At 33.5% G+C, this 26,664-nt stretch overlaps 2 protein-coding genes and 1 non-coding gene across 3 annotated transcripts; 2 read left to right on the forward strand and 1 right to left on the reverse strand.

The window, feature by feature from the left end:
• The first annotated feature begins 353 nt into the window (after positions 1 to 353).
• On the forward strand, positions 354 to 8,262 carry LOC131850334 (iron-sulfur protein NUBPL). The gene is made up of 5 exons (XM_059200534.1): positions 354 to 550; positions 661 to 832; positions 1,145 to 1,310; positions 6,158 to 6,342; positions 6,906 to 8,262. Exons 1-5 carry the CDS (start codon positions 488 to 490, stop codon positions 7,277 to 7,279), a joined length of 960 nt encoding a protein of 319 aa, XP_059056517.1. The 5' UTR covers positions 354 to 487; the 3' UTR covers positions 7,280 to 8,262.
• Positions 1,542 to 1,660, forward strand: LOC131850374 (5S ribosomal RNA). Its single transcript, XR_009357833.1, has one exon. It is a non-coding gene; the product is annotated as a 5S ribosomal RNA (ribosomal RNA).
• LOC131850335 (surfeit locus protein 4 homolog) lies at positions 7,562 to 26,654 on the reverse strand. Its single transcript, XM_059200536.1, has 6 exons — positions 26,368 to 26,654; positions 19,363 to 19,524; positions 16,755 to 16,856; positions 15,964 to 16,197; positions 13,386 to 13,565; positions 7,562 to 9,402 (listed from the first exon to the last, which is right to left on the reverse strand). Exons 1-6 carry the CDS (start codon positions 26,416 to 26,418, stop codon positions 9,316 to 9,318), a joined length of 816 nt encoding a protein of 271 aa, XP_059056519.1. The 5' UTR covers positions 26,419 to 26,654; the 3' UTR covers positions 7,562 to 9,315.
• Positions 26,655 to 26,664: the final 10 nt, after the last annotated feature.

A 26,664-nucleotide genomic window follows, 5' to 3' on the forward strand; every position in this document is an offset into this window, starting at 1 on the left:
GAATTACAGTGTAATATTTGAAATTCAATCTTCCTAAACTTCCTTCACATTTAAAGGATGTAGTCTGTATTTAAAAATATTGAATAATTATAGCTATTTGAGTAACATTGTAATCATGTTGGTTTTACGTGCATTAAAATCAAAACTGTTGTCATCCCTAAAGAATTTATATTAGTAGAAAACAATAATTATTTAAATAAATGCGATGTGACTTCTTCAAATTAAATGTCCAAATCCCTGAAATAACTGTTTCCAAACACCTGAAACAATTGTTAACGTCACTGTCAGGTGATTGATATTGTCGTTGATCAATCAATTTCGCAGAACTGAATTTGTCACATTTTGTTTGTTATTCTTGTTTTCAATTTTATTTTATCTTTTCACGATCACAAGCATTATTTATTATACCGAGTGGTCTGGTGCTTTTGTTGACAAAGTTGACATTTTCATACACTTATAGATTTAAATATAAAGTGGCATATATACGATGATAATACAAAAAGTGATACAGAGACTGAACGGTCACCTTTTGATCTCCAACATCAATCATGTAAAATATACGCATAATATTTCCATTTTACGTCGTCTACTAATATTGAGACCAAAACGTAAAAAAGTTAATGTCGAAAATAGTATTGTTAGTGGACGTTTTGCTTTCAGAATTTACCGATCGTAAACACTATACGTTATAAAAGCACTAATAATGATCTCAGCGAACACAAAGCAAAGGTTATGGCTCGCGGGCTGCCGGAGAAGAAGGCTCTACCTGGCGTTAAAAGTATAATATTGGTTGCATCTGGTAAAGGAGGCGTCGGAAAAACAACCACAGCTGGTATGTGTATTCTAAAATATAATTCATTCATCTAGTAAAAAAAATAGGTAGTTGTAAGGTTGACACCTTTTTTGGTGCCATCCTGCAGTTAGTGAACATAAAAAGTAAAACTAAAGCTAAACTGTGGTATTAAATGAGAAAAATATAGTTTTTTTTTATTTCTTTTTAAATTTAGGGACTTTTGTACCTTCTAAGTACATGTCAGTCCCATTGTACCCTAAAACCAACCACTCCATTACCTCACCAGTGAACAAATTGCCTTAGCTGCACCACCCAGAAAAATATAGTTTAAGTTTTGGTTTGGTGTTTTAGTGAATCTCGCATGTGCAATGAAGGTGATAGAGCCTGATAAGGAGATAGGACTCTTAGATGCAGATGTCTTTGGTCCCTCAGTACCACTAATGATGAATATCACAGGGGAACCCATGTTAAATGATGATAATCTTATAGAACCCATATTGAACTATGGTGTCAAATGGTAAGGAATTGTTAAGATACATATACTATAATATACAATGTTACTATATAAGAGACAGTTTTGTTTAAATATAGTGATGATGACACTCATTTAACCTAGTGAAATTAAGTTAGGCAGACAATATAAGTTTAATAAAGTAAATATTATTTACCTACTAATAATAGAAATATATTTATACAGTTGCAGACATTACAAATATTCCATAAGTACATAATATTTAGACTTGCTGTTGCCAACGTCCATACCATGTTGAAAACACCAGTTCTCGTCTGATCACCGAAGTTAAGCAACATCGGGCGCGGTTAGTACTTGGATGGGTGACCGCCTGGGAACACCGCGTGCCGTTGACTTTTTGTTTCGATATATTGAATAACATATACATACATACATCTTAAACTATGTTACAAACAGTCTATAAGATTGTTTAAAAAGTTGAGGAGACTCATGAAATTTGTAGGATTAATAAATAATTATATTTATTTCAAGTGTCCCCTTGTGGTATTCCACAAGTTTTCCATTCTGGATATAATAAGAGTATATAATATAATAATGACTGAATCTGGGTAACGCAATAATATAATCGTTTGTTTTCCACCTTCAAAATAAATTTTTGTTTCACCAATACAATCAATTCAAAGATTTTTATAGCACAGATCTGACATGTATCATCTCAGATCAGTGAGTCTTATTTTTGACATTTCTTTTTTAAGTCAGTTGTTATTTGTCATATCATTTCTTTACATTTAGCAATATAGATCATAGTACAGTGGCTCCCTCTGCACTGTAAGTGTGGATAGTGAATTTTGCAGTATATTATTTTTACTTTTTTTTTTATATGTTCTATTGAGCGACTGTATTCCTTATTTTTTACCTAATATTTTTCTTTTGGTTAATGTTGCTTTACCATTTTTTTGTTTTTTTTTTCTCCATATTAATAATTGTATTTTCTATTGTATGAAATTTGCTATATACTTTTATTGTGTGTAACAGTTTGTTACAATTTAGATGTGTTCATATATTTCATTTAACTGGCGGGTAGAAGCTCTATCTCTGTTATACTCTAGTATATATATTTTTATTATTATTATATTATATTTGGTTATATATTATTATATTTATAAATCAGTATTTAATTGTACACATAATTATGTCTAACATGCAAGATGAAAGCTTTCACTCTCTCTCTACTTCCTCTTCTGCAAATTCTAGTTTCTACAGTTTACCAATTCCTCTAGACGAAATTTTACATAAAGAGTTCGCCAACGTACCAAGAAATTTCAATATCGTGCATATTAATGCACAAAGCATTCCAGCTCATTTCCCAGATATGCTGGCATCCTTTAATGTAAGTAATGTCCACGCTGTTCTTGTCTCTGAGTCTTGGCTGAAGCCCTGTCTCCCTTCCTCTTGTTACTCGTTGCCAGGGTTTGTTCTTATTCGGAATGACCGCACTGGTAAGGGTGGTGGTGGTGTGGCTATTTACCTGCGTACAGAAATTCCCTTCAAACTTATTTCCTGCTCTAATAGTAGTAACCCTTCCAATGAAGCTGAATACCTCTTCACTGAAGTCACTCTTTCCCACTCCAAAATTCTTCTCGGTGTTTTCTATAGTCCTTCTCCTACAGTTGATTATTTCTCTTCTTTAGAATACCTCTTAGAAAATTTGATCCCATCCTATGAGCATACTGTAATCATGGGTGACTTTAACACGTGTCTCCTTAAAAACGATTACCGCTCTAATTCCCTACGATCTGTAGCCAATGCTTGTAATCTTACTATCCTGCCCCTTCAAGCTACCCACTACTTTCCTAGTTGTAAACCTTCACTTTTAGACCTTATCCTCGTTTCCTCTCCTGATCATGTCACAAGACATGGTCAATATACTGCTGATGCCTTCTCTTTCCACGATCTCATTTTCCTATCCTTTAGAATAAGAACTCCTAAACGTAAACATAAAATTCTCATGGAGCGTAATTTTGGTGCCATCGACTTGGACCGTTTACGTAAAGATGCCGTGGATACGGATTGGACTGCAGTTCAGGATGCTACTTCTGTCGAAGATCAGGTGGATATGTTCAACAAAATTGTCACTAAGCTATATGATCGTCATGCTCCGGTTCGACCTGTTCGAGTGAAACATCTACCTGCGCCTTGGTTAACGAAAGAAATTAGAGCAATCCAGACTAAAAAGAATAAGGCAAAAGCAAAATTTAAAATTAATCCCGATAGATATCGAGACCAGTACATTAAGGCTAGAAATCATTGCAATAAGGTGTGTAGAGAGGCACAACGTCGCCACATTCATAAATCTGTCGAGAATGGTGATCCGGCTAAAGTCTGGAAATTTCTCAAATCTCTAGGGGTTGGTATGAATAAAAATTCTGAATCCACTTTCTTCAATGTCGATATTGACAACCTTAATAGGCATTTCTGTTCTTCTGTTATTTTTGATAACAATATTAAAGCTAATACAATAAACCTCCTTTCTACTACACCAACCCCTGATTATCCATCTTTCTTCTTTAGTCCAGTTACCAATTGTGATGTTGAGAAGAGCTTGCTATCAATAAATTCTGATGCTATGGGTACTGATGGCATTGGTCGTACTATGGTTTACCTTATCCTTGATATCGTCCTTCCTACAATCACTTTAATTTTCAACAATTCCCTATCCTTAAGTATCTTTCCTTCCATTTGGAAAGATGCCCACATTATTCCTCTTCCTAAAAAATGTAAGCCGTCTTCTTTTTCCGATTATCGTCCTATCTCAATCCTTCCCTTCCTTTCCAAAGCACTTGAACGTCTTGTCCATGGTCAACTCAACAAATTCCTTATAAGTAATGACCTTCTGAACCCTCTCCAATCAGGCTTCCGACCTGGCCATAGTACTACCACTGCTCTTGTAAAAATCACAGATGACGTTCGGCACGGTATGGATAATTCGCAACTGACAGTCCTTACACTGCTGGACTTCAGTAATGCTTTTAACAAAATCGATATCGACATCCTATTGGCTTGCATGCGCTCAATCAACATATCTCCAATGGTAACCGACTGGTTTCAGAGTTACCTGTATGGGCGCCGGCAATGTGTCCGTATTGACAATACACTTTCGTCGTGGTGTCAAACGACTGCCGGCGTTCCTCAGGGTGGCGTCTTATCCCCACTTCTCTTCGCTTTATTTATTAATTCTATTACTGGTAAACTTCATTCCTCCTACCACCTTTATGCAGATGATCTTCAGATCTATACGCAGGCTCCGCTGAATGACATTGATACTGCTATTCATACAATTAATGCTGATCTAGTTCACATATCAAACTGGTGTAAATCGTTTGGTCTTGTCCTGAATGCCTCTAAAACTCAGTCTATCATCATAGGCAGCTCTCGGTACATTACAAGAATAAACTGGGGTTCTCTTCCTCGAATAGTATTGGACGGAGTATGCATTGACTATAGCGACAGCGTCAAAAATCTGGGCATCCACTTCGACAGGACCCTCTCTTGGTCAGTGCAGATCGCTGAGGTTAGCCGTAAATTTTTTGCTGCTGCAGCTTCACTGAGGCGTCTAGGCTTCTTTTTGCCGATTGATACCAAAATTTCGCTTGCGCATACCCTACTCCTTCCTGTCCTTGATTACGCTGACATATGCTATCTAGACCTCACCGAAGACCAATTAAACAAACTTGAGCGTCTCCAAAATATATGTATCAGGTTCATATTTGGACTTCGTAAATATGACCACATTTCTCATTATCGTTCACAGCTCAAGTGGCTTCCTATTCGCCTTCGCCGTGATTGGCATATTCTTTCTCTTCTCTACTCCATTCTTTTTAAACCCACTACTCCTCACTACCTTAAAGAAAGATTCTTATTTCTCGGTGAGGCACAAAGTCATGGGCTACGCAGTGCTACAAACCTCAGTTTAAAAACCCCTATCCATACATCCTCATTCTATACTAAATCCTTTTCTGTACTAGCTATTCGTTTGTGGAACTCACTTCCATTCTCTATTCGTAGCGCACCATCACTGTCCGTTTTCAAAAACTCTGTTAAATGTTACTATCTCTCCAACTAAACTTTTCTTGATCTGTCAGTCTTCATCCAGTTAGCTCATTCGAAATTGCGTGTTACATAATTACTCTTATTCAATAATTTACTTATATACAAATACAAAATAAACACTCCTGTGTGTTTTGTATTTGTATATAATATTTGTGTGTATGTATGTATATAAATTGTATTATATATATATATATGTATATATGTATGTAAGTAGTATATGTAAATTATTACTATATTATATTATATATATTATATATATTATTTAGTATTAATATGCCTTTTATATTTCTCTAGTCCATTCTTGCGCCATCTACCACTTTCTGTCTTCTCTCCTCTACCCAAAGGTTGTCTGGAAGAGATTGCTTAAGCGATAAGACCGCCTATTGTACCTTATTACTTATTACTTGTTTGTTCTTTATTTAATTGTTTGTCTTTCTGGTGCAATAAAGTGTTAATAAATAAATAAATAAATAAATAAATATCACATTATCATCCCTTCATAGTGATATACAATATTCTAATAGTTATAATATATAGGAACAAGGGGGAAAGGGATTGTCAGTAATGTGGACTTATGAACACATAGCTTGCAATGTACCATGTCAGGTTGACATCCATGCGTTTCCTCTCGGAAAACCTTTGTGATTCCTGGTGAATTTGTCACAATGGGCTAACTGACCTGACCTCATGCTCATCTCATCCTCCACTGGTGTTCTGCCAGTGTAATAAGGTACAAGCACCATACTATTGTTATGCTATATAAAATATATATACAATTTCAGTATGTCAATGGGTTTGCTAGTATCTGGAGAGAATGCTGTAGTGTGGCGCGGTTTAATGGTGATGCAAGCTTTGGACAGGCTGACACGGCATGTGGCGTGGGGTCCACTAGATTGCCTCGTAGTTGACACGCCTCCCGGCACAGGGGATACACATTTATCTCTTGCGCAGAATCTCCCAATAGATGGTATGTGCTGAATTACATACTTAATAAAATATGTTGTAATATAACTAACAAAATTTTAGTCTTTGTGTTGAGCATTTTTTTAATGCACCTGTAATGGAAAACAGGCTTTGTCGTCCTGTACTGTTTTTTATAGATGATAATAGACTCATGCACCCGCCTGCGCTAAAGGTTTATGCTGGCGGGGCACCAGTGGAAGATGATAAAATGAGCATAAAGTCTGTCTGTTAGGCTATCTTGGCAAATGGCAATTTACGAAAATGGTTTACATGCGAGTCTCTCGGTATTCAACCTAATAATTGCAATTAACTTATTAGTTCACATTAGTAACAATCCCCATCCCCCCCAGTTGCAACTATTGCCTTTGTACATAACTATCTTTATAGAGTTTAAAAAACGTATTTATGACACCCGGTGGTATATACTAATATATGTTGCTATATCTGACGACTAAGGTATCATATATATTAAATTGTGATCTGTCTACCCAACCTCCTTATCTAGCGTGAAGATAGATTAACTATTATTATGCAGGTACATATTTAAATTGATAAGCTTGTTTACAGGAGCATTAATAGTGACGACTCCCCAGTCGGCGGCTCTACAAGTCACGAAAAGAGGTGTGAATATGTTTGAAAAGTTGAAAGTTCCCATCATCGGCATGGTGGAGAACATGTCTCATGCATTATGTACAAAATGTGGTACCGTCAATTACGTTTTTGGCAATGAAACAAAGAAAACCGCAGAGCAGATGAGGTTAGAGATAATTGAAAGCTTTGAGGCTGATCAGAATATGTCAGACTGTATAAACAGTGGGAAACCAGCCATATATGCCCTCCCAGACAGCATACACGCAGAGAAGTACAGGCAGTTAGCGAATAAAGTGTTCAAATACATAGATGATAAGGACAAAGAGCAGGTTAAAGCCACAGAGCAATAGGACGCACAAAATATTTACATAGTATGCAGTTGTTAAATTATTTATTATTAAATATATTTTACAAATATATGTTATATAAAAAGATGTTGTTTTGTCTTATACAATTAGAAAATTATGGCATTTGATATTCTACTCCCAGGTACAGATTTAAAGAATAACTTTCTAAAAATATATAAATTTACTACTGACTGGTTACAGAAATAAAACATAAATTATTATGTAAAATTTATTCAGAACAAAATCGTGTTACTTAGGAATGCAAAAATTATCTATGGCCAAATTAATATTAAATAGAAAAAATACTATAAAAATATTTGTCTTCGAAATACTTTGATGTGTAAAGATTAAATTGGATATAATAAAAATAAAAATTAACCTTCAAATAAAATTTGTGATGATAGCCTAATTTCACTTAAGGCTACTGGAATTAATTTATCTCTATATATTTCATATCTATGGTCATAAATCTCATAACATTCAGAGTCCATACAGTTACAGTTGGTTTCGTCAATAAGTACAAAATATATATTTACATTGACATCACAACAGGTAGAAATAATTCGGAATGAAACATTAATTCCGTAAGGACCGATTGGTGGCGGCCCTGCAACGCTCCAGACACTTTACTTTCTATAGTCACATTTTCAATGGTCTTACACGTCACTAACTATATTATTATTTTTATTTTTACAAAAACACGCTATTTTAACAATATATAAAGATAGCTCTTGTCCAATTTTGTTAATTTCGCTGACCATTAGCATCAAAGAACTAAGGCAAGTGGTAAACAGGAAATAAATTTATTCAATTAACGTCCAATGAATTGAGATTTTTATGAGCACAGTGGTTGCTTTAATAATAGTGGTGCTGCCGTAAATATGTGAAGGTAAACTAATTTTTTTCTCTAAGCTTCTATAAACAAGGCTCATTTTTATTTTAATTTGCAGCAGTAATAAAATATCAAATAGACAAACATATATATTTTTAATAATTGTGTTTACCAGTTGTCTATGCCCACGGGGAGCCCGTACAGAATTTTCTCTTAATTCTAAAGCTATTGCGCCACAACACCGGTCCAACATACACTTCATACAAAATATAACATTCCACTAATATCACTTATATGTGGGGAGGAGGAAAGCAATTCATACGAGATAATGATATATTTCACAACGTAACATGCGGTAGATGTGTGCTGAAAATATTTATATAGAAAGCGTCAGAATTCACAATTACTGTTTAAGTATTAAAATTTACTTATATAAATAGGACAGTCTCAATAGTTCTTATGATTTTAGAGATGTGGAATCTGGAAGATGCAGATATAAGAGTAAACAAACATAATTTCAATGTATGTATACAACTCCCAACCACGTTGTCTTGGCAGAATTATACAAAATTGACAAACATTTAAATATTTTATAAAATCTAAAATGACGACAGATTTATGTTATATATAATTACTTTCACAACAATCACAGGCATATTCAATTTAGTAACAAAAATATAAATATATGAAAATAAAATCAACAATTGCGATAATTTTATTTTATTACGCTCTCTTATAATAAAAACGTCAAATAATTTTTTTTTTATTAATCAAACTGTGTTGTCGTTTTCTTTCAAACTATTATATTAATCAGAAAGAATATGACAAAACAGTTGTAGGAGGTTTTATGAGTAAGAGTATAGAGAGTATATACGCACTGCGAATTTTCAACTCGCCGCGTTTCTATTATTATATATATTAAAAAAAAATCTTGAATGTTTAATTCATTTCCTTATCGTATTACCGCATTGGTTAGAAAAAATGACGTGGTGAAAATTTGCAGTGCGACCTCACCCTTATATAATAGAATTTACATAACAGTAAATCGCACAAGAGGTTGAAATAAGAAACAGTGATTGTAATTCTGTCGCCGACTAGTTTTGTTTGGGCACTGATGATAATTGTCCGCTTCTTTCGCACCACATAACAAATCTTAGCGTAAATTTCAAGAGTCTCTGCGCAGGCGCGGGCCGTGCCGCGGCCGCTCCTACCACTTTTTCTTTTGCTCGTCCATACTGACGCCGCCCGGCCCCAAGTACACTATCATCAGCAGACCACCGATCACGGATAGCGTCTAAAACATATTTAAATTTGTATTCACAGATTTCGACTTAAAAATATAAAATTACAACAATTATTTAATAAAGCAACACGCAAGTTTTTTGGTTTTCTTTTGCCGGGAGATTTAAAAAATAAGTATGACCATTCAAAACTAATTAAATTTGAGTTTATTTGAATAAAGTATTTTCTATTCTTATTTGCAGGTAATTGCTCATCAGAACATACAAAGTCTTCCCGGCAGTGAATTAATTATACAATTATTTTTGGAAAAATACAATATTGACATTATCTGTTTCACTGAACATTGGCTTAAAGAAAGCAATATGATGTTCAGTTTAAATAATTATAATGTTGTCAGCTGCTTCAATATAAAGTCAGTTAACAGAGGTGGGTCTATGATAATTGCAAGAAATAATATTAAAGTAAAGGAACGTGCTGACATTGTTAGACTTTCTATTGAGTGTTGTACAGAAATCTCATGTATAGAACTAGATAATTATATACTTATATGTGTTTATAGGCCTCCTAATAGTGATTATAATGTATTTGAAGAGGTGATGGAGGATATATTAAAAAAAGTATTTAATAGCAGTAAAAAAATCATTGTGTGTGGTGATTTTAACGTTGATATTCTTTGTGATACACCCACATGTACAAAAATTATTAGTTTATTTCAGTCTTTTAATTTGAGTAATGTCTTTCAGGAACCCACTCGTGTAACCGCTACGACTGCTACTTGTCTTGACAATGTTTTTTGTAACTGTGAGTATATTGAAAAATTAATAATAAATAAACTTCCTTCGGATCACTGTGGTCAAGTTGTTAAGTTTAGTAATCAGACTAAAAAAAATACCAATAATAAAAGATCAAAAAGACAAATAAATGCTTACAATATTAATAAATACAAAAGCACGGTTAAATATAAATTAGACTTAGAGTTACAATCTGTCAGTCTTAATAATCCTGATATTCTTTACACCAAGTTAATTAGTCTTTTGTCAAAAGAATACCAGAATATTTTCAAGAAAAGAAAATATTGTGTTAAATCTAAATTTACAGAATGGGCAACAGTAGGAATACTTAAAAGTAGAAACATTTTATTTGATTTATATGATCAAAAAAAATATAGATTTGATGACAAATTTACAACTTATGTGAGAAATTACTCTAAAATTTTCAAACAAGTTTGTATTGCAGCTAAATCTAATTTTATAAATAAACAAATTAATCAGTCCTCTGACAAAATTAAGACCATCTGGGGAATTATACACAAAGAAACTGGACGGTCTGAAAAAGCCTGCAATCAATTCTCATTAAATTATGACAATAAGTTAATAACAGCAACAAAAGATATAGTTCATATTTTTCAAGATTTTTTTGCTAATATTCCAATTGATATTACATCTTCTCTAGACTCATCTCCAATTCGGGCAAAAACATTACTGGAGGCTAATGTCAGCCCTTGCTCTTTAACATTTAAATTTTCACATGTCAGCCCTTTTCATGTCATAAAAATATTCAAACAGTTAAATTTAAAAAATACGGAAGATCTCTGGGACATGTCAGTTAAAGTAGTTAGTTCATTCATAGATATTGTTGCTCCTTATCTAGCTACTATTTTCAATAAATGTGTTGATAATGGCGTGTTTCCTCAATTAATGAAATTTAGCAAATTAATTCCACTCTTTAAATCTGGAGATAGATTTGAGCTAGGCAACTATAGACCAATTTCTATTTTGCCAGTTCTAAGTAAAGTATTTGAAAAGATTATGTTTAACCAAATGTTAAAATACTTCAGGGATAACGGACTGCTTCACAGTCAGCAATATGGTTTCACTGCCGGCAAGTCTACTACTGATGCAGGTGTAGCGCTTATTACACATATATTCGAATCATGGGAAAAATCACAGGATGCTCTCGGCGTTTTTTGTGACTTGTCGAAGGCGTTTGATTGCGTAGATCATGAAACACTTTTGTACAAGCTCAAACACTATGGTATTAGAGATAATGACCTAAGTCTAATGAAAACTTATCTAGAGGATAGGGTGCAAACTGTAGATATTGATGGTGTAAAGTCTAAGGGAACTAATATAAAAATGGGCGTTCCTCAAGGTTCAATATTAGGCCCATTTCTCTTTTTAATTTATATAAATGACCTTCCCTACATGGTAGAGAAAGTTGCAGACATAGTGTTATTTGCGGATGATACTTCGTTAGTGTTTAAAATTGGTCGCCAATGTAATCAATTAGACGATGTAAATTATGCTATCTCTGCTATACTAAATTGGTTCACATGTAATAATCTATTATTGAACTCCAACAAAACTAAGTGCATTAAATTCACGCTGCCTAATGTAAAACAAGTAAATACGCAGCTATTGCTTAATGATGAAATAGTAAATTTTGTTAATGATACAGTTTTTTTTAGGAATAACAGTGGACTCGAAGTTACAATGGGGGCCCCATATTTCAAAATTAGGCAGTAGACTTAGTTCTGCTGCTTATGCAATTAGAAGGATAAGGCAATTAACAGACGTGGCGACGGCAAAACTTGTATATTTTAGTTATTTCCATAGCATTATGTCATATGGCATACTGCTATGGGGTAAAGCTGCCGATATAAATACTATATTTATTTTACAAAAGAGAGCCATACGTTCTATTTATGGTATGGGTTCTAGAGAGTCATTACGTCAATGCTTTAAACAATCAAATATCCTCACCGTTGCCTCACAGTACATTTATGAAAATATTATGTATACAAGGAAAAACTTAGATAGTTTCAAGAAACTTAAAGACTGTACAAGTAGAAACTTACGCAATAAAAATAAGCTAATTTTACCGAAATGCCGTCTACACAAAGTTAGTAATTCATTTTATGGTAATTGCGTAAGATTCTATAATAAACTGCCAGAGTCTACGCTAAATCTTACAGAGAGGCAATTCAAATCTTATATTAAACAAATGTTATGTAAAAAAAGCCTATTATAAGATAGATGAATTTATAGATGATAGCAATATATAGCAAGAATAAGTTTATTTGCGGACAACGTTATAATTTTAATTTTCATACTGCTTTCTTGATATATGATAGCGTAGCGGCTTTTGTATTGATTGCCGCATGCATCCTTATGTAAAGTGCGAATACTGTAACTACCATATAGTAATTTTTGTAGCTGTGACGTGGTCGTGTGGAATGAGTAGTCATGCTCACTAAAATGTCCAGACATGTGGCGGCGTGGTGGGCCGGGTCAATGGGCTCCCTAAAATATGGTCGAGCGCAGTGATGGCTGGCTCATCCGTCATACTCGTGAACGAGTGCTGCTTGTAGGGACTGGTCTGCTCTTATCACTACGACTGATTTAATCTTATTGCATGATTATATTTGACCCAAAAAATTAGTGCTTGTTGGTAGTTTGTATTCACACGTTTCGACTTGTAAATGTAAACTTACAAGGATTATTTAAAAGAGCAACACACAAGTTTCTTGCTCGTTCTTCTTGTGATGAGACAGCTTTCCGAACGAGTGGTAGATAAAAAACAAATTGTTATGACTATTCAAAAGTGCTTAAATTAAGTTTATTTGAATAAATGATTTTCTATTCTATTCTATCAAGAAAGAAAATTTAATTTACAAATATGTTCGTGCTGTGATTCCCACTGCTGTGTCCTAATGAAGAAAATGAGAATATCCATCCAATTCCATTACGAATTAGCTCATTATGAATGATATGGATTGAAAACTTATTTCTTTTTATTAGCATTTATAACATCGCCTTCGATCAATTACCATTCCAACTGGGATGGATATATGATGAGTTAAGTCTATTGGTACCCTAAGACTAAGCTCATATCCGTCAGGCAAGAGTTATGAAGATAATTTTAACAACTTTTGAAAAGTTAGTAATACAGTTCGTTTGGTTTGAAACATTTTACAAATTATTCTCAATTATGCAATTAATTAATGGCTAAAATAAAATTAGTAGATAAAATTACCTGGAAGAAGTCATATTTGAGGAAGTCCCTAAGAGGTTTGTACGAGGGCACTGCCCACCACGCGTTGTGGTACAGATTGAGGACTGTAAGCACCAGGACGAGCATCAGCGCCGACAGCTTGGTGCGGTAGCCCACCGTCACCAGGATCATCAGTATACTGCCCAGTAAGTCTTGGACGATCTGCAAGTAATCAAACACAAGTTTACAATGACGAGTCGCAAAAACGTGTATATTTCCCAAATTACTTATAGCTTAGTCGTAATAGAGCTTCAATAATTCTATTATATCATCTATAATACCATAGAATTATAAACATATCCATATCATCTATCTGAAGACAATCTTTCAAATTATGAAACTTTAACTAATTATGAAACTAACAAACGGAACAAACAAATAAATATACTTTTTTAAAGAGACCAAATATGTAGTTTAACAAATAAAATAGATTTTCTGCATAAAATGTTTGACAATTACTTTCAAGCAATCCTAAGATAATATAAACAAAAACAGCGACAGTTGAGGATAGTGTGATGTGTATGAAGTCAGGGACGTTGATGTACCCTGCCCAATTAACCATTACTATTTCGAGGGATTTAACATCTCTGTTCATGTTTGACATAATATCGTAAAGGATGCGTAAATGCAGACGACATTAGGTCGTTCAATAGGTCTCTACATTACGTCGTTCAATGTCCAAGCATAAATAAACCTTTACACGGTTTTATTTACAGAATACACAAACTATATTGCAATCAAGTACAGGAAAATATTCTATACCTATATTTCATTTACTCATTAGTGACCTATAGTTCTGAAATAGTGTGGTTCAGAAATTTAAATTCATAGTTTAACAAATAGTCTTAATTCGAGAAAACTTTGGACAATTTTTGACTGTGGTTCTAGAAATTTAGGGTTACGGTTACAAAGTCTAAATGAACAAAAATAAAAAAAAATAACCACAAAAACCGAAAAATGATTACAGTCTGACCAGATTTCTAGGATTTCCTTAAATGCCCATAATTTGAAAATATATATATTGAATTGAATATATATTGAAATGAATATATATTTTTTTTTCATTTTTCTCATGATGTTTACAACCAATCCTATCACTTCGTTTCGGATTGACGTTAAGTTCTGGGACACTCTGTATAATTACAGTCGCCTATACACATAATCATGGACATTTTGTTACCATGTGATTCACCACTCGTGAGTTTCTATTTCGAAGGATTAAGGTGTTACACATCCAATCTAGTTGAGCCTAGGTGTTATTCAGATGTATAAGCTATATTACTGCAAAGTTCCATCAAAATTCAGACCCACAAACTTTCGCATTTATTTTCGCAGTAAGATCTTATAATTTCTTGAACCCAAACACATCTACAATAATGTTGCTTTGTAGATGTGCTGAGGCTTGGAATTGGGGTGAGGGGTCTATGAGACACAAACACACGACTTTTACAAAGCCTGTATCGGTTTAGAAATTATTGATGATATACTAACAATGCCCTACTACTTTTTTGTTACTGCAAAGATAAGAAAACTGACTAAAAATAAAGATTGGGTGGAACAAGTGAATGCAGTGATCGCGAACTTGGGCTAAATAAAGATATCGCAATATTTAAAAAGCATACATTTAACGATAAAATATTCATAAATATTAATGAACTTTGTGACGCGGACACGATAATGTCGACCTCGACGTGTACCGATTTGTAGGTGTCTACGTCGGAACGATTTTCCGGTGAATGACTCTGCAATGATAGCTCATTTAACAGTACATTTAAGACTGACGTGTGAGATAAACATTGTTTTTTTTTCAGACCAATGATAGGATAGCAGCCGATTAACTAGAGCTGATTCTTTTATTGAACGTAAAGAAAACAAATGCTGGCAGTAAACATATTTAAAACGCACATTTTTTTTACTATGTTTTTAACTATTTTACAAAGAAAATATTTGACCTGTAGAGTTTTTGAGATATTTTCTTATGTAGTATTTAGGTAGGTTTACTCGTCGTCAAATAAATATCTAATTTTATCATAATAGAAGTCACTTTTTTTAACACAATTTAATAATATTAAAGTTGTAATAAGGAATGTAATAATTAAATCGCGCCATATTCTAACAGTTTATTGTTGGACTAGTTTATAATAGAAGAGGCAGAATCTTAAGAGGTCCTTAACAGAAGAAACTCCGAACACACTAACATATGGCTGTCTCTTCTTTTCTCATTCTCATCTTTTTTTTTTTATGTAAGTGAAATAATAATCTGACAGTACATCTGATGGTAACGATACAGCATTACGGATATCATGTTATCCTGTGACATCCCTACTGATACTGTGAAACCACATATACCTATTGCCAGAGGACTAACATGTCATGCCTCTTATTTTGTAATTTCACTGCCTAATATATACCCTAAAACAAATACAGTTTACGTAGGTGCTTGGCGGCTGAAATAGGCGAGACTGAGATACCCACGCACATGACTTTTTACAGTCTGCCTCTGGTAGAGCATGTTTATCGCTATGGTAGACCAAATACAGCAATAATTTCTAAAACTAACCTGTATAAATGTGACTTCAAATCTCAAGAGCGTGATAAACATAAACGCGAGCAGTATCCTGCCAGCCAACTGCAAGTAAGTCTTGGGCTTGTTCTCGCCGAGGCTGGGCACGCCCGCGAAAAGACTGCGTCCTTCAGCACCTCGTGCTTCGGCCAGGACTAACAACAGCGCACCGATGAGTGCCAAGTTCCTTAGTAGGAACTGTAAGTCCCATAGTATACTGTATGCAAATGTCTGAAAATGGTAATTTTTTAAAATTTTAATTATTAAAAAATTAATGAACACTGCATATTTTTTAGTGGTACGCAATTGCAGTAAAGTAAGTACTAATGACATATTAGTTTTCTAGAGTTACTATTTATTACACAATATTATCTGTACATATAAAATCTTAATAATAAATACAGGCACATTTATTATTAAGATTTTATATGTAATGATGTGTGAAATTAAGATATCACAGAGTTCACATATATTCTCAATGTATACAGAACACATATGTTCTCTAATTATATGTACGTATAGTTAAGTATGCGTCACCATATAAGCTAAAGAAAACTGAGAAAAATACGCCTAACATAAGTAATTTTATTATATATTAGATTGCTTCTTGTAGATGTTTTATTTATTTTTCTTGTATGACGGTCACCATACTCGCGCTGGAACTCCCGAGCACAATTAGTGTTCTATATTACATGTACATATACACCTACATTGCTTATCCATAAACTACGGTCCTCGCTTTCATACAACCCATAATATATGCATAATTCAAGTCATAAAAATCATACCTGAAGTACAACTATGAAGAAAAGCACACCGCAGGCAATTTCAACCTTTAGTCTTCCTAACACCATCACACAGCCACCGAGCTGACCCACTAAGTTTATTATCTGAAAAAAAAGTAAACACCCGGTAAGTTTATATAGGTAGTAGTAGGTAGGATTATCGAGGTTACTTATGACCCGAGAGCTATCTACTTTTTTCAGATAAAGCTATGGCTATTCAAAGAGATAATGCTGCCAGTATCTGCGGTACACTGCATCCATGTTCCATATTAAGTCGACCTTCACGCGGTTCCCCCTGGAAGCCATGATTATTAAATTCTTGTTGTTTAGTCTGACCTAATCTCATGCTCATCTTAACATCCTCACTGGTGCCTAGCCAGTCATAGCATTAATATCTATTTAAAAAAAATACTATGTCCTCTGAAAATCATGGTGATTAATTGCTGGTTCCTTGATCACTCTGAACCTCATGCTCATCTTAATATCCTCCACTGATACACAGAGTCATTCCATTATTATCTATAAAAAAAAAATATAGACCTATTCCTAAAAATTATATATATATTCTTTATTGCACAGATAATACAAAAATATTATAATTTAGAGATAATGTGAGCAAAGGTGGACTTATCCCTAGAAGAGATCTCTGCCAGTCAACCTAAAACAGTGGCATACTGTGGTATACGGTGGTACTGAGTGGATAATAACTGGTGCAAAAAAAAGTTAAACATATACACAGTATGAAAAATATTCGTTTTAAAATGCCTACATTTCTATCATCGACTTTGTCCCCTTGACCATGAGCGACCTGGTTAATGACCGGTGATAGCTTATTTGTCTTATTCATGTATTGAATTACTATCGCAAGTTCAGTCGCATTCTTAAGAAAGTAAACAATTATTCGTCAAGTCACTCGGACATTGGGGTAATAAACTGCAATCATCTGTTGTAGGTCAGCAGCGTCCATTTACAAATGTGATAAGCCGACTATATTAAATGCAATAATCAGTGTTAATCAACTGTACGTATAAACCAAAATAACTAGTCAATGCAAACGGATAGAGGTGTAATGAAATATTTTTTCATGTGATTCGCTAAACGGCGTTGCAAAACGGCAAATTCTTATGATTACTTTTTTCCTTTTAGTACAAATACTATATAAGTATAATAATAATTATACTTGATAACTCAACAGTGTAGCCTATTCTAGGACCGAGCGGTTCGAAAGAAAATCGCCAAGAGTCTCCCTAAAAAATTTGTTGTTTTTAGTATTGTGTAATATATGCCAGGAATTGGGATATTAGTAAGAGAAATATTACAGGATTACAGGGGTATTTGAAAATGATTTAGCGTGATGTGGGTGTTCTGCATTAGGCACGTACAGCGGTGTAATGTGGAGCGTGAACAATCGAAACGTGGTTGTGCGTACAAAACATCGATTTACACACTTACTGTACACTTACACTAGCTGAAATAGGAAACAATGTAGAAAATTTTATTTACCATATCGCCATGTGACAGAATTTAATTTGATTTTATTTATGAGAACAACAATAATACCAGAGAAGACTGAACAAAAAGACGCCCTCAGTAGTCTAGGGTAGCTCAGTAGGCTAGCACACCGCTTTACTTCCGATGATCGCGGGTTTGATTCCTCGCACGGTACAAACATTTCTACACATGAGTACGATTGTTTGTATCGGTCTGAGTGTTTTCTATGAATATTTTTTTTAAATATATATCGCTTTCTTTGTCTCAACATCCTTTTGAGCTAAGTCTATGAATATAAGTATGTATTTACAAAAAAAGTATCTAAATATTATATCAATTGTCTAATACGCATAATACAAACTCTGTTTAGCTTGAGGCTAGATGGCGCTGAGTGTATTGTCCAGGTATATTATTATGATTAAAAAAGGAATTGTAAGTGTAATACGCGGTGTGATAGTTATTCACAATAAATATCCTGTTATCTGTTAAGACCAATGATTCAGTTGAATAAGGAATAAACTTTTTGTATTTATAACTGCAATTACTTGTGTATACCAGATATTTAAAAAAGGTCTATGGGAGGACATATGCCTTTTTAAAATATATTTTGTAATATCTTTCATCTCAATTAATTAATTACAGTTTATATCTATTTTATACATATATAGCAGAACTATGTAACAAGTATTTTAAACTAGCAGTGCCCGCGGTTTTACCCGCATGTAATTTATAGTCTTTGTGTTATTATGCATAAGCTATATTACTGTAGTTTCATTATGATTCATTCAATAATTTTTACGTGAAATAGTAACAAACATCCATCCATAAAATTTCGCATTTATAATATTAGTCAGATAACATAATATGGTATGGGCCGTATGCTTGTTTGCCACCATAGTAGTATAAAAAAAATATACTTTAAAAAGATCTTAACTGTTTTGGGCGCGATATTTTTACAGAATGTGTATTTTTTTACTACAGCAACATTTCTTTTCCTTCATACTGGAGCTTATCATACTTTAAAAAGACGTTATCAACTGTTTCGTGCGCGATTTTTAATAGAATATGTATATATGGTTTTGACTATAGCAAATTTCTTTTATAATATACTGGAGCTTACCACAAACATGGTTGCGAGGAAGACGCCGCAGCCCCACGACATGTTCATGTAGTCCCGCTGCTCCGACCATTGAAACCACATACGAAGTCCGTCTTCAAGAAACGTCGATATGAGGCATAACCTCGCCACTGTTGGCAATACATTTTTGCCCTTACGTATTACCTGAAAAAAAAAATTAAGTTAATGGTATATAATTACGATATAAGTGCGTTATGACGGTTATAACACACGAGACCGCATTTAATATTTCATTCATAATAGAGCCGAGTCTGTTAAATACTGTTAGAACGAGGTTTGCAATCGATGTCTAGACTGGCTGGTATGGCAGATGAAGTATGTTTGAATATTTAAAAAGAGTGTGTTTTGTTGTCTTGTCTGTCGTCGTATTGATGTATCTATAACTTATCTGTATATTGTATTAAATGTGTTTTTATATTATTTTATTTTGATTAGAAATATATTTTGTTTATCTTATTCTACGTTATTTACTTGAACACCACTATAGTTACTCTGTTAACGTGAGAAGTTCGGAGGTAACTTCCCTCACAAATACACGTATATCAGACGATTTTTTCCAACATAAACTCAACCATAAAACTGGGATGCACACTGTTACTTTTTTCAAAGTAACAGTAGGCGCGCTGCCTACTTGTGGCGTCGCGCGGTGGTCAGTTCGAAACTTAATAAAACAAAATATAGCAAATAGGATTATAGAATATAACTTCACTATTTGCGTTTATAACGCACGTGTGTTTTATGAGCTGCTTTATATATCGAAAACCGGTGAAATTAGATCCACTTTACGAGCAAGTGTGTGGAAAAATCTTTTAATAAAAAAACTAATTTTCGTCGAGGTATACAGTACAAAGTCGTCTGTATAGGTTCCTCAGTCCCACCTATTTCAGCTCTTAATAAGTACTTTTTTTAGTGTACAATTAGAATTGAAACAACAGCATAAGAGACATGATGTACAGTCAACCCTCCTATAACGCGGTGAGTGCGTACCGCGTTGTATGGAAACCGCGCTATAAGAAACTCGGATTTAACCATACAAACCAGGCTAATTCGTAGCGCGTTCTATGGAAACCGTCTACCGCGTTGTATGGAAACCGCGCTATAAGAGACTCAGAATAAGTACAAATCACATCATTCGTACCGCGTTATATGGAGACCAATAAATACAAAAGACAAGATAAATTATAAATTATTTTTATTGAATTGAAGAGTATGAACTCTTCAATTCAATAAAAAGAAATGATGAAAAAAATGAAACAAAAACTAAACTAAAAAACTGTTTTCCAACAAAAACAAAAGAAAGACTTTTGTAAAATGATGTAATCTTTCAACAATCCTCACTGTCAGATATGAGTCGCCTAACTCGCCTTCTTTTAATGGGCAAAATGTCTTCCTCACTTGGTTGATCTTCACATTGGTTTTAAGCGGCTAAGACATAAGCAGAACGTAGTTTTTCTATAGTTCACGCGACAATGTAGTCAAAAGATCACATATATATCTTTCATGTTACAGTTTCGTTAGACACACACACGCATGGCACGCTGTCGATGCGAAACTATTTAGTTAATAGAAGTGGAAGATAGCGCATGAGGAGAACCACCCACCCGTGAACCACGCTGATATAAACATATCCAGTTAAAACCATTCATTGGGTGCACGGAAAGAACTGATGGGACGTTGTTGAACGGAAACCGCGCTGTAAGAGTACCGCGTTATAGGAGGGCTGTCGCAATTTTAGCTCCGCGTTATATGGAAACCGCGTTCTGAGAGTACCGCGTTATAGGAGGGTTGACTGTAGTCCTAAAATGTTACCGCATGATCATATTACTGGTGTTATATTAAAAAGATCTGTACAAAAAAGTCTAATGTTTCCTTAATAATGTAGTTGGCACAATAAGAGGATTAGAAATAATGACAGAGTACAAATTGAATAATTACGATAACCAAGGACATAACACAAAGAGTTGTAACTTTTAAACGGTAGAGAATGAGTTGTAGCTTTAAATCGGACAGTACAGTTAACATCAAAGTACAAAACATTTATATGAGCATTTAATATATTTTTAACTGGAGTTTCATCGATTTTTAATGTATAATCTTCTAAAAGATCTTTTAGAAGAGCATGTCTAGAACTGAAGTAAGTTCTATACTAGAACGTGTATCTAAAACTGTACTAGCAGGCTCCTACGAGATTTGGCTGGGAAGGGAGAGAAACACGAGCATGGAAGGTGAGTGTTGACATAAGTCGGGCTAGCTAGCTCGGAGGGCTTCTTAAACCTACACCCGGGTCACAAAGCCCGGGAACTTCTCGGAGTTTTCCTTTCTGCTATAAATCCGTCTTGTAGCAGAAAGGGCAAACGCGCTCGGTAGATCCATGAAATGCTAAGAAGTTCATGTCTTTCTCTCTCTTAAACCTAGATTTTCAATTCGCCTACATGTTACTAGGTCTCTACCGCAACCGCATTTTGAGAGCTTGTCCCACCCCTCCGTATTTCGCATTAATTACTACACTAAACGCACAGAACATAGATTGCCTCTCTATTTGGTTTTCTCATGTATTCGTATATCGGAGGGAAAAAGACTGTTAGTTACGAATATTGCCTAATGACTAATTTGCTAGCGATGTACCAGGTTAGGTTGACCTCTACGCAGTTCCAGTTGGAAACCATCGCTATCCTGGTTAATTTGTCACGATGGGCTATCTGTCTTGACCACATGTTTATATTATTATTCTTTACCGCTGCTTTGCCAGCATAAACAGTTAGCGCTGCTGGGCGCACCATTACATTATCACCTATTAAAAAAAACACCCATATATCCATTAACGAAGACCCACAACCGAATTGCATTTAGTCTCACTAGAATTTATACTAGTACTAATGTAAATAGTGCTAACTGACAACATCACTTTCGCAACTTTAAGCACTCGCCAATCAAGTTTGGAATGAAATCAAAAGTGTTACGATCGCTGTGTCATGAATAACTCCTAGTATGTTCTGGCTAGTATTAAATTTATACAAACCTTTATGAATTTAAAACAATATTCATTGATGATATCATAAACAATTGCTTCTATAATTTAGAAAATTAATAAAGGTGACACGGCCTGACCTTGTTCGAACATACTTATTTTATCTGTGTCCTAATTTACGAAGCGTAAGGAAAGTGAATGTAGAATTGCTAGAAAGTGAAATCACATTACACGAATATGTGCGACAGTTAGCAATCCGCCATGAAATATATGTGTAATTTTAAGTTGTATGAATAAAATTATTCCTTATTAACTATATATAATGAATAAATGAGATTCACAAAATTGTTTCACATGTTTATAATTTAAACCGATAATATATATATAGTATATATAGCTAATGCTCTGATAAATTGTAATTTATATTAAAAAGACCCTGAAGTTTAAAGTATACGTATGTGAAACCGTGTCTATAGATTTATGTTATCACTGTTATATTACCGGAACGATTAAGTAAAATTATTGTTACAGAGATAGTCCACAATTCAAGTACAAACGTAGATGTATGTGCTTGATATTGTAGGTATAGAACTGTCTCTACTCAAACACGTGTCATAATTACGTACAGACGTAGTAAGTTAGTACATTTGATTTCATAAATTGGCGTTTTAGATGACAGAAAGGTCAGTGATAATAAACAGAACATATCTAAACAAATTTTAAGAAATCTATTTTATAACCTTACCCTTATAGTCGATTTTACAATACTTTTTTTAATTAGTGTAATTTATAATGCGTGGAAATGAATGGTTTTAAAAAAATCATCAAATCCTAGCGTTTGATGTAATCTATTATTAATGTTATTGTTAATAACCAAAGAATAATAAACTAGTACATACTTCATAGAAAAAATTAAATGGACTAAGTATAACGAGACGCGAATGAACGCTATGGATTGATAAGGAAACCAAAAAACTGTTTATCAAATTACAATTTCTTAAAATATTTTCAATTTGCGGTTACAATGGTAGCCTAGTTAATAGGTCCACGAATTAATATAAAACATTGCGTCTTACAAGTCACTATGTACAATTATGGACGGCAGTCCAAAGTTAGATACGGAGTGATGTTGTAGTACTATAAATTTTAATTAGATAATATATAGTAGATTTTAATCTTTTATTACGAAAATACAGGCGCGTTAAAGAGGCGCAAGTATCGAATCTGCAAAGACCGTTTTGGATTTTATCCTTTGCGTCATGGAGCTGTTGGACTCAGGGAGTCCAGAGCCAAAATGTTTTATGACAGACATTGCGGCTAGTCGAGGTTTGGTGACCCAAGAGTTGGTATATATTTTGTCCAGAAGATGAGCATGGTGATTCAGAGGGATATTCATCTTCTGGGTTGCTAGTATCTTGGGTATACTGCTTCCATGTGCCACATTGGACAATAAAGAAGTTTTTTAACGACATATAATTGTTTGCAAAAAATATTAAAACTTTTTGAAAGTCTACAGTATTCTATATTTGAAAATAGATATAATACTGTAAACCTTTGAGAGCCGGTAGGCCCACTCCCGCCCGACATGTACGACATTAGCGGTCGTAATGTCGATCTCCTTTTGAATTTGAAAAATATTAAAATTATAAATATTGCTTACAACTTACACTTGTTTTATCCGATAAAATTACTAAAATGATCCAGTTATAGACATGTCGTAATGGTAATATTTATAAGTAACGTAAAAATACACACACAAATATACGATTATATGCAATATATTGTAACCTATGACATGTAGTAATTTAACAGATAACATTTCTGATTGTAACATGACATTCAGTATTTATTCATATTATAAATTAGTCCATTACCATGACATGACTCGCGCAAAATATTTTTATTCTGGGGGAGTTTCTGGCAACGCTGTTTGTAATGAAAGATATTTTTTTAAGAATCTCAAATGAAAGTAAAATGCATTTATTCCTATAATAATTTTTTTTTTTTTAATTTGGTTATCAGCAATCAATATAAGTATTATAAGCAATTGTTGGAAATTGGCATGGGAGGATGTCTATCCATTGGCCAAACTCCCTATATTTCAGCTAGATAGAAATCCTTCATCCAGCTCCAGAACATTTGCCCTTTTTAGTCTCTTTGCTAGGTTATTGACTAAAAGTTTCTGAGTCAGTTTGAACGGATGAATAGCAAGGTGTGCCTTGTTATTTAGTTATTTAGTGTTTGTTTTCCCAATTTCTTCCCTGATTGTGGGGATATTGGCAAAATGGTGAATATCAGACTTTATGAACTATGGTGCTTTTAAAATGCGCCTTAGATTTTGACAGTGTAACATATCCATAATATGTCCTAAATTTTTAAGTACTATTAGCAAATTTTCAGCTCTAATTGCAGTCCATAGGTATGTTGGACAATATAGAGATAGAGTAGTGTGAGTAGTTTCCATTGATTGAAATTCACTAAAATAGTAACATCAAATACAAATTCTTTTATCAGGTTTTATTTTCATAGGAAAGGTACATAAAAATTAAAATTAATAAACTCTGGCACCTTATGGCATAGTATGGCATCAACCTGGCAATTTATGACATGAATTATGAAAGTGGTAAATATTCATGTGCAGATGCAGTGTATGTCTGTCGAAGATAATCTGGGGAACAGGGAGAATTGTTGCTAGTAGTAAGGAGTATTATTTCTAAATAAATAAAAATTTAATGCATATCTAATATGTACTCAATCAAATTCCTAAACTAAAACTCACACCATTTATTAGGCTTAATTAAAATATTACTGACATCATTAAAACTATTATTTAATACAAATATGTAAGAACACCACAGTAAGCATATTTGTGTTTAGGTTTAATTATTAGGTAATTATTTCTTTGAACTTGTGTATAATTCTCTATTGGCGAACTTGATGCCTCACTCAAATCAAATAAGGTATGTAAACCCTTAGATTTATGCTTATAGAGCTTTCATATCAGAAATATATATTTATAACTAAATAGTTTAAATATTATTTCTCTATCTTTACCCCTGCAAAGGAAGACTTGTTAGATTTCTTTTTGTAAAACTAGCATTCTTGTATGTACATGAAATTAAATATAAAGAGCTAGTAGCACAACAATACTTCATATTTCTTTTTTTTATTATAATACAGAAGTTACCTCAAAAGGTTTAATTTTATAATAGTGCTAATAGCAGCTCCATAGATGTTCTCTAACCTTACATTGCAATTTCTTATTGTAAAGAAAAACTGATGATTTCAAGTGAACCACTTAATTTATAAATTTGTTACAATCCTGTAATATCCCATACATTACAAATATATGGTATAATAATATTGCTGTTGTTTGTATATCAGTGGGGTAATATCAATGACGAATTAATTAAGTTTATAGAAAATTAGTCATCAGATTTATCACAACAAATTGATGTCTACCAAAATAACAACCAAGCTAACTAGTTTTTTAGTAACTACGAAGTTATTTTAGTAACTTCACTTCACACGTCTTTTTTTGTAATTTTTGTATAATCTCTAGTGTGTGCATTATATTCAGTTTTTGTAGTTGAACAAACGACATCATTCATATTATTCAGTCATGACATGGTGACTGGACTTTTACGACATTATACTACTTATATTTTACTGCAGACCTTATATATATTTTTTTCTTTATACTGCGCATGTACTGTCGATAATAAAATTATACTTTAAAGTTTATATACGAAAAATATAGGATAAGACATTTGTAGTATGAAGTGACATACAATATTATTTTATTTTACACACTGCAGATTCATGTAATAACACATCCGGACTTGGCAGCGATACAGGGACAAAACAAGACTATTTTTAATATTAAACAGAATGTTCTTAGTCGTTCAATAATAAGCGCCAACAAGAAAATAAGTTCGGTGACGTGACATATCAAAGTACGGCTACAAAACAAATCATATTCCAAATGCACAATTTACGTATATTAAATATTGACTTACTTGATCTGCAAAATCCTCTGCTGTAGAAACATATTCATTTGGTATTTGCATTTTTCGTCGTATTTCACGGACACAATCGGCAAAAAGAAATTTCGTTGTGGAAGAAATCAAAATCGTCACGTCAATCACTTGTTGGTTGTCAAATGACGTGTGGATAGTTGGATTTCAAATCAGCGACCAATAAAATAAATATAAATACCCAGAAATTTTGAGGTGTAAAAATAATATTAAAACTAGTTAAAATCATATGTCACGTTTGATTAAAATTGCTTAAGAAACGTATTAGCTACAATACAC

The sequence above is a fragment of the Achroia grisella genome, unplaced genomic scaffold (assembly GCF_030625045.1).
Source record: "Achroia grisella isolate CSIRO2021 unplaced genomic scaffold, CSIRO_AGI_Agris_v1 utg754, whole genome shotgun sequence".
NCBI lineage: Eukaryota > Metazoa > Arthropoda > Insecta > Lepidoptera > Pyralidae > Achroia > Achroia grisella.